The sequence below is a fragment of the Phoenix dactylifera genome, chromosome 9 (genome assembly GCF_051530095.1).
Source record: "Phoenix dactylifera cultivar Ajwa chromosome 9, Ajwa_hap1_PhDact_Kaust_v1.1, whole genome shotgun sequence".
Taxonomy (NCBI): Eukaryota; Viridiplantae; Streptophyta; class Magnoliopsida; order Arecales; family Arecaceae; genus Phoenix; species Phoenix dactylifera.
Window position 1 is genome coordinate 27,057,219 of NC_143198.1, and position 14,547 is coordinate 27,071,765.

At 39.5% G+C, this 14,547-nt stretch overlaps 1 protein-coding gene across 1 annotated transcript; it reads left to right on the forward strand.

The window, feature by feature from the left end:
• Nucleotides 1-3,791: 3,791 nt before the first annotated feature.
• On the forward strand, nt 3,792-10,726 carry LOC103713243 (uncharacterized). Its single transcript, XM_008800107.5, has 7 exons — nt 3,792-3,957; nt 9,168-9,345; nt 9,538-9,600; nt 9,733-9,780; nt 9,909-9,968; nt 10,238-10,295; nt 10,409-10,726. Exons 2-7 carry the CDS (start codon nt 9,199-9,201, stop codon nt 10,480-10,482), a joined length of 450 nt encoding a protein of 149 aa, XP_008798329.2. The 5' UTR covers nt 3,792-3,957; nt 9,168-9,198; the 3' UTR covers nt 10,483-10,726.
• Nucleotides 10,727-14,547: the final 3,821 nt, after the last annotated feature.

Sequence of the window (14,547 nt, forward strand, 5' to 3'; positions counted from 1 at the left end):
GAACGAAGGGGTAGAAGAACGAAGGGCGGCAAGATAGAAGCTCGCTTTGCTAATTCTTAAGATACATCCATCCAAAAATAAATAAATAAATAAATAAATCTAATCAAGTATAATCCAAAACATTTAGAGTCCCCTCGAACAAAAACATTGAACAATGCCTTGGAAAAAGCCGGAAGTTGTATGGCCATCAACAAGTCTAAGAATACTTGAAAAGATGGGACTTGTTCTGATACATTCTCGATCAAAAAATTCGATCTGCGTCAAGCTTTCAAAATGTTGTCTCTTTCTTTCTTTCTTTCTTTCTTTTTCTTGATTTTCAATCTTTTATTTTCTTCTATCCCAAGATTTCAGACTTGAATCTTTTCGATAAGTCTTTACGCATTTTGAAATATTTCAATTTTGATCTCACAAAAAGTATTCTCTTCCCCTTACTAGCCTGCGGTCAAAATTGCCCCTAGTACGAACCAGAGATGCCAAGGATGAGTCGTAGTAGTTTGTGGAGCTTCTTTTTTTTTGTTTTTTTGGTAAAAGTTTGTGGAGCTTCTTTGAGTTCTGAAAATTATCCTATCATATTTATACTCTTCTTCTATTCCGCATCAGATATTGAAGTCTGTCACCCCCAAGCACTTTTCAGTAGACCCACTCTTAATTCAAGCCCGAAGAGTCTCACTTAGGGCAAGGGCCAGCTGGACCCCAGATAGGGTTGAATAAAAAAATTGTTAATCTGAGTTTCCGATGGAGAGGCTCCAATGCTGGCCTTTTCTCTTTCTTAGATTATTTTAGTATTTTAAATTTTTGTACCCTTATTATTTCATCTTGAAATGCCATATTTTTGCTGACCTCAGTTCCGGTGCAACTGAAGGCTACATGGAAAGACCTTAGATATGTACGACGAATATTGCAAGCTAGCTCCATTATTATGAAGGATGACTCAGCTACCATTATAGGGTGGATTCAGGAGGGTCTGTAGGTGGTGGTGTGGAACCATCCCCTACTCCATGATATTTGGGCAATGGGTAGTGACGAGGAGGCCTTCCTGGCTAAGCATATCTATAGAAAGGCTAATGGGGTCGCCGATTGGGTGACCTCTTACGTGGCTAGTCACTCAGACGATACTCTGTGGATACAGGAGGGAGAGCTGCCTAGGGTTCTCCGTGATGTTTTGTTTTCCAATTTTATTTCTAATTTTATTGGGTATGTCCGTACTCGTGTACTGTGAGGCATCCACTAAAAAAAAAAAAAAGGTTGAGATCCTTTGCCTTCTTCTTTCCCCACCAACACCAGCCAGGTTAGTCTCTTCTTTTAATTCTTAACTTATGCTTACTTATAGAATAGATACTACACCAATTCCTCTCTTAGTTTCTCTTCACTATTCTTTAATGTGTAGCTTACCTTTGCATAGTCAGAAACCCCTAATAGGGTTATCATAATCTAGGGAGGTAGAACCCACAATCATACACAAACAAAATGCGGGGCGATGATCACACAACTCTAATCTAGCAATCTAATCTAATCTTATACCACAGCTAATCAAGCATTTCATCCCACGGCAATTCTCCACCAATGATCGAAAGGCGATACAACCCGATCATACAAGAGTATCTACTTTCTGTTGATTCAAAAATCAATTATGGTGCATTTAAATCGAACGATCGATATCATTAATCATGATCTATACCAATAATATGTCTACAACTAAAAATCAGATGTTTTGATATCTCTAACCAACGCATCACATGAGTGAAAAAATAAATATTTAAAATGATATCAAACTATATATTATTATAATCTAAGTACTAAATCTATCGATTTTTCAATCTACGAATATTTTAAAATACGTAGATCATAATTAATAAGCTGGTACATAGACTAAAGGCTATCAGAATATATTATTTTTAGTTTTTAGATAATTTTAGTATTATAGTTCACGATTAATAATATAAATATTTGATTTATATATTTTATTATTGATTTTTAAATCGAAAAAAGTGTATACCTTTTTCTTCACAGAGAAGTATATTCCGTCTCTTTGCATATATAAAATACTAAAAATGATATAAAAATTATAAAATAATGTATACTTCCCATGAAGTTGAAATGCAATGCGGAAGACTGAATCCGTGTTCGAACCCACTTTTGGAAAATAAAAAATTGAATTTGCCAAGGTCAGCATTTGACATTTTTGTCACTAATAGTTGGTATCTGTTACCACTTACGTACCATATTGACTTTCATTCAGCACGAAAGAGTTGATGTATATTTATATGATAGCATGTGATCATGGATATCCATGGAATAATATTTCATATAGGAACATCTAGTAATTAAGCATCAACGGAGCAAAGCAGCCAAGTCCCACTAGCTAGCTTCGATCACCTTCCCTGCATTGCATCTGCCCAAGCGCCCTTTCCCAATTCCCATGGAGGAGTATCGGTTCAAAAAAAGAAAAAAAAGGCAAACAGCAGCAACAACTAGCAGGAAGACATTTAGTAGCAGGGACCTTGTATCCTGTAATAATTTCATTTCAAACCCATGGAATTGGAACTCGAAGCTAGATCGGCATGGCCCCGGTCTAAAAGGATTTCTTTTCCATATGCCACGGTAAAGATGAATCGAAGAGCCATTTAATATGGCTGCAGATGTCGACTCGACGTGGACCGGACACGCTTCCCGAGGAGGTTCCGAAACCCTAATGACGCTGGCCCTGCCACGAGCTACGATGCTCTAGAAACCCTGGTTTGGTGCCTTGGTGCCGCCATTAATGCCAGCGGTGCACAGAACCAGATGGCCTCAACCGCGCGTCTCACCCACCGGCCTCTCCATTCCTTTATTGTCATATGGGCTCGGCACCTTTGTACACTTTCCACAACATAACTACGATCTCTCCCCGCGAGCCAGCTCATACTATAAACCATTGGATTAAGTTTTGGAAGGAGAACAACGGAGAGGTGGGATAGATAAGGAGAGAGAAGGGGTGAGAAGAAGCGGTGGCAATGGTTGTTCCCATGGTTCTGTTAAAGATAGCAGCACGCTGGCTGTTCACATTTTACAGGGCAGCTAAGAAGTTCAGGAACTATGGTTTCCTCCACAGAAACCCCTCTAGATTGCACCAAGTTTCCTTCCTTTACTCCAGCGTGACCAAGTGTTCCTTAGAGGGGAGGGAGGCCCAGAGTATAGTTTGTGACTTCCAAGGCATTCTTCTCCAATCTTCTTCTCTCTTCCCTTACTTCATGCTGGTGGCCTTCGAAGGTGGAAGCATCTTCAGGGCTTTCCTCCTCCTCCTCTCCTTCCCATTTCTCTGGACCTTGGGCCACCATGGGGATATGAGTATGAGAGTCATGGTCTTTATCACCTTTGTGGCCTTAGGGGACATGAACCTCGTCGCAAGGGCAGTGCTCCCCGAGTTCTATCTCGAGAGCCTCCACCTCCAAGGGGGAAGAAATTAAGGCTAGCGCTGTGCTTTCAATTGATCCCACTCCATTTCGGGTTCGGGTCGGGTCTTCGGGTCGGGATCAAGTGAACCCGAAATAGATCTAAAAAAATTATGGGTCGGATTGGATCGGGTCAGGATCCAGTGAACCCGAAATAGATCCAAAAAAAATTATGGGTCGGGTCGGGTTCAGATTAGGTCCGACCCAAAAAATGGTTCGGATCAAATTTTAAGACCAGATCCGGATCCACGGATCCTAAAATTTGGGTCGGGTCGGGTCACGGGTCGACCCGACCCATTTGCAGCCTTAGGCCGATGGGATCGGCACGTTATGTTTGTTTTCGCATCGCCATCATTGTTTGGGATCTTGGCGCTGGGGAATCTTGGACGCCCGCAAGGCTCACGCTATCTTGGAAAAAAAAAGGGGGAGAATAAATAAAAAATCTCCCATCTTCTTCTACCCCGTTTTCATCCGCTACTCTCTCTCCCTGTCTTCTTCTTGGAAGCCGATTGTTCTCTCGTCGGAGGTAAAATCTGAACTCTTTTCATCTTTTTTATGGGCGTTTATGCTGATTTTTTTTTTGCTCCATTTAGGATTCAGATCTTCTGTACATTGCATCCTTGTATTTTGTTAGTGGTTAATTTTTTATTATTTTTTCCGATTCGTTTTATTTAAGAGAAAGTCCTGTTCAGCTTCCTCCCATCACGGGTTCTTCAAGGTTTTTTTTTCTTTAATTTTTTTCCTTTTATCCATTTTAAGAGTAATTTAAAATCTGTGATGTTATCTCGTGAAGAAAAAAAAATAGATAGATTTTTTGTTGGTGATTCGGTGTTTCTTTTGTACCCATCAATGAGGTTGAGCCAATATAATGGACTATCAATTAGATCATTAGGAATGCTTTACAACTGTTCAATGTGTGCTTGACCTAACAAACACTCGACATGAGTCATGGGATAAAGTTGGTTGTTTAGAACTCGTAGATCTATCAAAAAAAATCATAGATTATCCTTTTTTAATTCTTTTTTTTTGACCTTATTAAGCAATGAATGCCACATTCTATGGCCATAGAAAACAATCAGATGATTAGGATGGCTTTTCAAATGGGGAAAATCTGTGAATCTCATAGGTTGGTCATATTGATTTTGAAGGCCATTGCTTCTTGAAAATGTGGTGGAAAATTGATGGAAATCCATGTTCTCTCATTTTTGTCCTACATTATCTGGCCTTGAAACGATATTGCTGTTTAAATGAAAAGTTTCACAATTTTGTGAAGATATGGCTTATAAATCCTGTCATCTTATGGTGATTTCCATAGGGTGGATCAAAAGATGAATAATTTTGCTTTAAGTGATCACTCAGCAAACTAACTTTTAAAGTAACTAGAGCTTATGGATGGATTTAGGAAAGATCTTGTGTTTTAGTAGTTTCTTTGTAAACTTGTATCTTCAACTTTTAAAGATTTGAATAAGGACTGTTCCTTGAAATCTTAGTTAACAAATAAGGCGTGTAGTGACCAGGATCCAATTGTAAATCTATGAGGTCCAAGTGCGAAGAGCCAAAAATATAATCTAGACTCACAAGGATCCCATGATGGAGGATGAAGAGATTCTTGAATATTATTCATCATACCAAATGGTTCATGAAGGGGCTACAATGTTAATTATGGTCATTCTGCAAGATGGATTTTGCATTTCTGATCAGTTGGATTAATTATCTTCATCCAATGGTGAATCAAACACGTTAAGAACATAGTGAATCAACGGGCAGCAAAGTCCGACAATTTAATTTATTGCAGGCTTAATGTTGGTCCCCACTGTTAGATCTTAAAAATATAGCAATAGTGCATGAAGTTGGTGATCGTCAATGAGATTTGCTCAAGAGTGTTGATGCAACTAGAGTACCAGCTGGGGCTAAATATGTCTCTTTTATCGAATTAAACATATTCTTTCAGAATATTTTCCTGGCTATTTCAGAAAATTTTTAAGAAGTAAAAAGGTTGCACAAAGTTAAAGGTTCGTAGATCTATATATTTTTAGGAAGAAAGATATTTTATTGTCTTTTCTCTTTCTTCATCTTATTTTTCTTATTTTATGAGTTGACATTTCTCTGATTTTCATTCTATACTTTGTAGAAAAAATTCAAGACATTAATGCTTTGATCCAAATACAAGAAGATGTGTTTTAGGTTGCTATGCTAAATTTGATTGGCTTTTTTTTCTTTTTTTTCTTTCCATAAGTTTCATATGTTGAAGTTTCCAATAAAATTTGGAAAGCAAGAAAAAATGTTAAAGGATGCGCCCAGGGCATCCGTTTAGATGATCGAACCCTGTAATTAACTTCTGAAGTTTTTTCCCTTTATTAATCAATGACTACGGTTATCAAATATCTTTCTAAATTGCTCCCTCAAAATAACTCATGATCTCTCTATCTCAATATCTAATCCACCCATGAATGCACTAGTTCCTCTTTTGTCACCGAATGAATGGTTTATTTATTTTTTCTTGAAGCATAGATGCTAGATTTGAAATTGCTCCTTTTAGGATATAAGGACCATGAGTAACTCATATGATGAAGCATAGGCTGCTGTAGAAAACTTTAGGAAGTCAAATCTCTTGGTGTCGAATTTGAACCTCCAATTGAACATTGATATGCTACTAATATAACAAAGACATTGTTCTTAAAGTAAGGCTATGGGGCTCTGCGCAAATCACCTATTACTTTTCTGTGCTAACATGGCATGAGGGGATTGGTGCGACTTACGGTGGTCAGTGTGATTTGTGAGGGGGTGGTTGTAATCATGACATTCCATTCTAGAGTTAGAATGGCATAAGGAATTCACAAGGTGACCAAGCAACAAAGCCTCATAGTATCTTTGTTCTTGTTCTGTCCCAAGGGCATCTATTGCCATTAGAAGTAATAATTTTCTATGGTGGTAGTCTATTTCATGTAGTACCTACCTCCTCTTGATTGTTGACTCAATCAAATTTCACATTCTTAAAATTTTCACTTCTTTTTCGTAACCATGATCCGAAATCAGATTATCTTAATGTAAATTTATGCCCATACGTTAGCTTTCCCTCTTTCTTTCCTTACATCCAGCTTGCTCCGACTAATGGAAACCTTTGTCAATCTTTCCTGCTGGACAGAGCCATATAATTCTTTTTAAAATAATTTTTGTCCCCAGTGACTGTGATGCTTTGCTCAAAGTATGGCGATGTGTTTGATCTGAGTGCTTTGGTCAGCGGACTATTTGGTCCAGATGATTTTTGTATAACTTTTAGGTCAAACATGAGCCTAAAAGAATTGATTGGTCTCAGAGCATTCCCACTTGATCCAGTCTAATTGTTTTGTCTAGTATTCAGAGTTCATTTGACTGCATTATCCTATGGGGGAACCTAAAGCAGAAAATTGTAATAACAAATTTAAATCGAACCTAATGGCCCCATCTACTTTATATAAGTCTATCAGTACTTTGTTTCCACTATCATGTTGTTAAAACCTGAACCAAGAAAATGATAGTACTTTGATATGCACTATCTTATCGATAAAACATGAACTAGGAAATTGTAGTACCTTGATTTGCACTATCCTATCAGTAAAACCTGAACTAGGAAACATTACCTCCCATCACTAAGTTTCTTTCTCCTCTTCCTCCTCCTCCTCCTTGCCTTCGTACTTTTCATTTTTGCCTTCAATTTATATTTCTCATTAATTGAATTAGTCTCAAGGTCGTGTTGGAGTGAAGAATCAGGTCTGATCAAGCTCAAAGATAGCTCCATTTAGAAGAACAATGCTTAAAGGGTCTAACTGGAGGATAAATATAAAGATATATCTATTGGGTGGTAAATGATGGGACAGTATTTTAGACAACTTACTGCTAACAAAGAATGTGGTACTTGAGGGTCGAAAGAGACTCAAAAAAGTTGGTATGAAATATAAAAACTAGACATTTGGTTATGACATCTATTCATCTTTTTATGCATCCATCCATACATACATACAAACCTACATACTACATTCATATATTTATATATTATATGTACATATGTATGTATATGTGCATGTACTTGTGTCAACTCCATGTGCTTTGATTGCTGAAAAGAGAAGGGAAAAAAGAAATCTCATGCGACCTCCCTCTTCTTTGCTTCTTATATCCTTCCCATAAATATCCAAGAAATTTGGAGAATAAAACAATGCCTTACGCATGTTAACTGTTATTTGGTGCATGTATGGTTCCAAAACCATGCTTCCACTGCTAGGCACAATAATCATCATTACCATTCCAGCCTTTTCTCAAAATTTGGGGATCAACTATAAAGACAACTCTTAAGTCAAGGAGATACCATTCAAAGAGTGAGCAAATATTTTTGATTAGCTGTCAACTAGATGTCAACCCTCTAATAATGGATGCCGAATTCCTAGCTCATAAAACTTCTGGCAAATGAGTGCCTTTCCATGAAACCTAAATGCCAATCATTGGTAGGATGATTGTTGTCGAACTTATGCAACAAGTGAGCAAGCCTTTGAAATTTTCTCAACATTGAACAGGTCTAGGTGAAGAAGATAGGTTTGAAGTCCTGACATAGTGAATTGTGTTATCTTTGAAACACATATTATAGGGCAAAGAGAGTCAAGTTTAAATACAATTCCATATGATGAAAATAGAAGGGACCAGAAGATAGAGTGATGTAATGCATTACTATCTGGGAAGAATGCCAGGATAGATGAATGCAGATTCTGGTTGCAGTAGATAGGATGCAGGACTTTCAGTTTTTTTTTCACCTCCAAGGATGGTTCAATGTCATGTAATGTTATATTGTCCTTAAATGACAATGTTAATAAGTTTTCCTCTTTAACACCTCCAAGGTTCCTTGGTGCTTGTTATTCATTGAAGCAATGTTGGTTGATGAGTGTGCTGAAGTTGTTAATGTTATTTGGAATTATGGGTTTCAGAAAGTGGTTGGACTATAATAGGATTCCTTTTTAAAATTGTAGATTTGGTTAGAATTGAAGGAAAGATCCCCAAACAAGTGTTTTTTCATCGCCTTTCCGCCTTTTAACAGAAAAAAGGGTGAGGGATGCATTGATTCAAATAAAACATGAAGTTGAGTTGAGCGTTTGGGTTACAGAATCGTCAATCGATACATCAAAGGAATGCTAGAAGAACTTACGGGAAACCTGCTATCCTGTGTGGATCATAATTTTGGACATTAAAGAGAGAACAATAATTGTTTAAAGAAGAGAGTATAATTGTTTAATGGATACAATTTCGCGTTGAACTTTAAGAAACAAGGATCAGTTTGCATGGGTGCATTAAAGTATCAATGTACACCAGTAGAAGATGTGCAACCATAGATTCTGAAGCTTGACGAGTAAGTCTTTTCTATATGTATCTTCATTCCTTATTCCTTTTCCATGAATGTGAAGTTTATTCTCATATTAGCAATGGCAATTGTTACTGTACACATGATTAGGCTTCTGAAACCCTGAAAAATGTCCTTTGCAATTTTCTTCTTTTGTTGTATGGCTCCGAGTCATCCTGCTATTTGCTCAAATCAGAGTCTTCTGTCTTGTTTTAGGCATCTTTTATGATAGCTTTTCTTTACAGACATGTCCTTCCATTTGCAAAGTCTTCATTTCTGGTCGATCACCAGAAAGATTATAGAGAATAATAAATTTGACAGTTCTCTTAAGTTTAGAATTTATGAGACATGTTGTCAAACATTTTCAATTACAGCTTGTCTGTCAAAGACTTGTTTGAGCACACTATGTCAGACATGAAGGCTGCTGAAGCCAGTGAGCAGTTATGTACAGATAGCAGTGTCAAAGAGATGGTTGATGATGATGCTTCCGCCATGGACCCTGAAATTTTGGACCAAAATGAGGGGAATGCCATGCCGTCATCCCAAGACGAGGTGCTATTATGCTTTTCTCTTTACTCCATTATTTTCCAAGCAGTTGGCTCTGATACTTGATATGTTACATGCATTGCTTCTGAATATATCTGGGTTTTTGTGTGACCTTGATAAAGTGGTTTGAGCTATGCTCTGTGTTGTATGGATGTAAGTTAGACCCATATGGTTAATTACATGACTGCCTATTTGCAGGAGGAAACAATAAAGAAGAAATATGGAGGAATTTTACCCAAAAAACCACCACTCATATCCAAGGTAAGAACCCTCTTCCTTTGGAATCATCCATTTATCACTTCATGTAATATAGTTGCATAAAATTAGGAAAAGACAAATAATTCCTTTTCCTGTACAATAAGGAATAACATCACAGAGAATTAACTTCTCCAGGACCATGAACGTGCTTACTTTGATTCTGCTGATTGGGCTTTAGGAAAGGTACAATATGTGTTGAACTTTGCAGATACACTGTTTTTTTCTACTCAGTTTGTTGTTAGCCATGAATCTTCTAGGCCTATTTTATTGTTTATTTTTAACTCTGATTTTTTTTTCATTGATACTGGTAGCAAGGAGGGCAACCTCACAAGCCTAAAGGACCCCTTGAGGCACTTCGGCCTAAATTGCAGGTACCCACGTTTTGCCTTCTCTTATCCTATTTGACATTCATGTGTACTATGACGTGATTTTTAAAATTGTCCCTTGTGATTTGTCCCTAAAAATTCACATAGGTGTATGCATCAGATTTTTGAGCCGCACTTCCTCCATCCCCTTGAGGAATGCAAACATGCATCAAACAACCACTTGTTCATATATGCATACACTGTTGTTATATATATGAAAAACAGGCAATGCATCTATCATTATAATGCATGTAATTGTTTTGCTGACTTTATAGCCTACACCTCAACAACAAGTTCGTTCCCGCTCAGTCTATGCATCTACGGAGAATGAAGGTATCAGTGTATATGTCATTGTTTTATCACTAAATCTGATTTTTTTCCTCCTTTTCTCTTTCATGTTATTTAAAAAGGTCCTGCTGATCACTGGTTCTCGTTTTTGGGCATAGATGGTGGTAATGCTGCTTCTGAGGATGTGAACAACAATAACAGCACCAACAATGAGACCAGCAACAACCCGTAATTGCATGTTATTGAGTCTTGGTGTTGGTGAGCTTTCTGCTTTACTAGCTCTATTCTTGCAAAATGCGATAAGTCCATATGGAGCTTCTAGGAATAAGTGATATAATGTTTTCCTATGAGCAGTTAATGCTGCAATGTTGATTGCAGCCAAGACTTGTGGTACTAGACTTGCAGCATGCAGGATTTTTGTAGGCACGGAACGTATTATCTCATATAATAAATTCCATGGACGGGTTGGCATTAAAGTGCATCCTTCCTTCTTTGTGATCATAGATATGTTGCATGCTAATATTGTGGGAAACTGGAAAATGCTGCAGATTATTATTTATAAGATTCCAAAAATTTGGCATGCTGATGCAGAAAAGTGGAAAATGCTGCAGTTATAATTTATATCATTTGAAATGTTTGGTGGGAAATAGCAGAGATGAGAAGATTTAGATAATCCTTCTTCTGTGGAATGAGAATACACTTTTTGATATATTTTTCTAACAGTTTTCATCCTACTTTCTATCCTTCTTTGCTCAACATTTCTAGGAAATATCATAGTGATGAGCCATCATAGGATTTGAAAATTGGACCTCTTTCAAGAGCAAGGAGAGGCTATTCAGCTGTTGGCTTACAGTATCTATTTTTGAGGGATTCCTCCCAAAGCCATTCCCATTTTGCATCTCTGAGCATCACTAATTCGTCTTTTCTTCTTTTTGCATCATTTGGATGGTGGCTTACCATCCAAATCTAGTTCCCTTGCCTTGCCTTGTACGGCTTCAATTTTGGAGCATGGAAGATTCCCTCATGCAATCATTGGTCCCCCCACCAACAAAAAAAGAAAAGGAAATCTAATTTGGCTAATAAAAGAGATGAAGAGCAACATCTGATGGAGAGGAGGAAGGGTTATGGATAGGGAGCATATCTACGACTCTATGTCGCACCACAGTTAAATCAGACTAATCCACACCCAACTATGCCAAAACTATTCTTGGACCCATCCTGAATTGCATCAGTTTGCTCCTAAACCAAATATAACTTAAATCTTAGTTTAAAGCCTGAATCATCCTCACACTGGGTTGAGAACTTGGAGGCATTTCCTGAATGAGCCATTAGGATCAATCATTATCGATAGTTACTCTGTTTTCGTAGCTCTCTAATTACTTTCAGCATTATCATCCGGGTGCAGTTGAAGCAAGCAGTCCCTTCTCATTAAATATTTGAAACTCTGCAATATAATACAGCGATCAGTATAATGTCTCATTTGCCAATTTATCAGATAGATAATCACCTAATCTGCATGCTTAGAACCAGTAGCATTTTAACCGATCCATTTTTGGTATCAAGAGGAGCATTCCCTTATGTTTGGTTTGAAGAAAAAAAAATGAGCTAGTCTCATGAGGATGGCAACACTACGATCATTTTACGAACTCCACGTAGAGGAATCCTAAGCGTTTTGGACCTTGAACAATGTCAAGTTGAATGCGATCAGTATGGATTCAAGTTTCATTTAATTCTGAAGCCAATCAAGCTATTCTAATCTTCCATCTGTTGCAGCTAAGCTTAACTACTGGGACATCATATAAAAACACTTGCTTTTAATGCATGGTGAGAGATTTCGAAAGTAGTAAAGATTTTTCAACAACATTTTGGAAGCTGTTAATAAAATGTTCTTTGTCAGATTATTTATGACAATGTAATGGACTTATGCTATTTATTTTTCATCTGTTCAAAATGTTAATGTCATGCAAATACTTTAAATCATATACGTGTATCATTACATTTTTCTAAAACAATATGCACGCGCATGCCTGACATGGCAATAAATCAGGGCATCCTCCATATTTTGCCTTGCTCGTTATTTTTCTGCAAAATTTGCAGGGCCTCAGCTTGCTTGCAGCTCCATCTGCAACAAAAATCTTGGCTTCCTGAACGGAGGAGTATACCACGTTGAATTTATGGTGCGGACACGAATACTGGACTGATTATTTTGCGGAATTATGGTTGTCGCAGGAAGACGGTCCAGCCACTTTCATTGTGGCTGGATTGATTGATGTTTTTCTTTATTATTATTTATTTTATGTGGGTAGGATTAGTTTGCATATTGTCTTGTGAGGACCTCTTTCGAATTGTTTTTTTTAGTTAGGACTTATTTGTTATTTGGTGGCCCTATATATATGTAGGGCATGCATTTGTTATTTTTTTTAATGAATTAATGAATGAAAAATTGGTCTTCTTCTTCCTCCTCTTCTCCTCTTCCCTTCTTCTTCCCCTCTTCCTCTCCTCTTTCTCTCTGTATTTCAATCCGTACTTCCGTCCTGCATCAGCTTTGGTATCAGAGCAGGGCTGACTTTGCCTCTGTTGCTGAAGTCGAAGGATCCAGTTTATGGACGGACCCCCGCCGATTCCTTTTCGGCCTTTTCCTCACCTGTATTTTGCTAGATCATTTGCACCGCAAACGCCGGAACGCACGGAAGGTCGTCGCACGGCACGTACTCCGAAGAAGAAGGGTCGCTCCCTTTCTTCATTATTTTCTTCCCTGTTCATCACCTCACCCACCGAGAAGAAAGAAAAAGCAAAACCCTCCCGTCGGTCGACTGTCTTCCGGCGTCAATCCACAGATCGCCTTCGCAAGACGCCGCCGCCGCCCTCTCTTCCCACCGCCGCTGCCTCCGACGCTCTCGCCCTTTCTTTCCCTCCTTCTCTCGGATCTCACGCAGTGAAGAAAGGCACTGTCGCCGGAAAACCCCAAGGTAGCCCGGGAGGCAAATAAGCCGGCCTCCTCGTCAATTTCTCCTCCGATTGTCACTGTGCAAGCATCACCCACCGCATCCGTTTCGCCGCGCCGCCGATTCGCCTTCGGTCGCCGCCGTGCTTCCCCGGGGGTTTCGGCAGCAGCTTGCTGCCACCGACCGTGGCCGGACCAAGTGAAGGACGTCGCCGCCCCGTTCACTGCCGCACCAGCACCCCGCTCCACCGGCGCAACGTCTTCCCGCACCCACCGCCGCAAAATCAGGCGAGATCCGGCGGAAGCGGACGGACGGTCGAAGGTGGAAGACGATCCACAGTACGGGTAAGATTTCGACCCGTTAACCCATAACCCATTAGCCCAAACCAATTCAAAAAAAAAAAAATTCAAAATTCAAATTTCAATATTGCGGATCGGACTATCTTAACGGGTTGGGTCTGTTAACCCAATAACCCGAATCCACTTGGGTTATCAAAAAAAAAAAAAAAAAAAAAAACCGCTGCACGTGACGCGTAAGTCACGCACGTGCCGCGGTTTTATTTCTCTTTTCCCCTCTTCTTTATTCTCCCGATCTTCTTCTTCATCTCCGATCACCGCCTCCCGCCGCCCCACACCAGCTCCCACATCGTCCCACCACCGACATTCCCGCGGCCTTCCACTGCTCTCTGCGCCACCGCCCTTGTCCCACCGCCGCTGCCATCTTCGCTGCTCGCTCCACCGCGCCGCTCACGCCTCCTCCGTACCGCCGCTTGCCGCTGCTAGTTACTGCCGCGCCGCCGGGTTGCTCCCACCGCCGCGCCGCCGCGTTGCCGTCGCCGACTACTGCACCGCCACTGTCAGCTCTGACAGCCATCACCGCAGACTGCCACTGTCGCTCCTCCCTGCCAACAGTTGCTCCGACCACCACCACCGGACCCTGCAACGCCGTGACCTTCTTCCCAGCATCATCTCAGCTGGAACATCTTCGGCAAGCACAGGCCTCAATCAGCTCTGGTATCAACTCTGTTTCCCCTCCCCGCCGGTTAAATCTGTTAATTTAAGTTGGCATCAATTATCAAATTTTGTGCTTGGTGATTAAGTTCCATATATTCTAACACATGCAACCACATACATCCACAAGACAACCAGAAACCCTAGTAGTCACATTTCCTTAATATTAACTGGGAAGCTAGATCAAATCGAGGAGACATATGTGGCTCCGTGACACCTTGCATAGTCCGAGAACTTGGTACTACTTGTTTGCAGCTACTTGTTAGCCTGCGTCTTATATTAATTTTCAGTTTGCAATAACTAATTGCTAGGGGGTAGTTTTAGCTTATATTGAGCATCAAC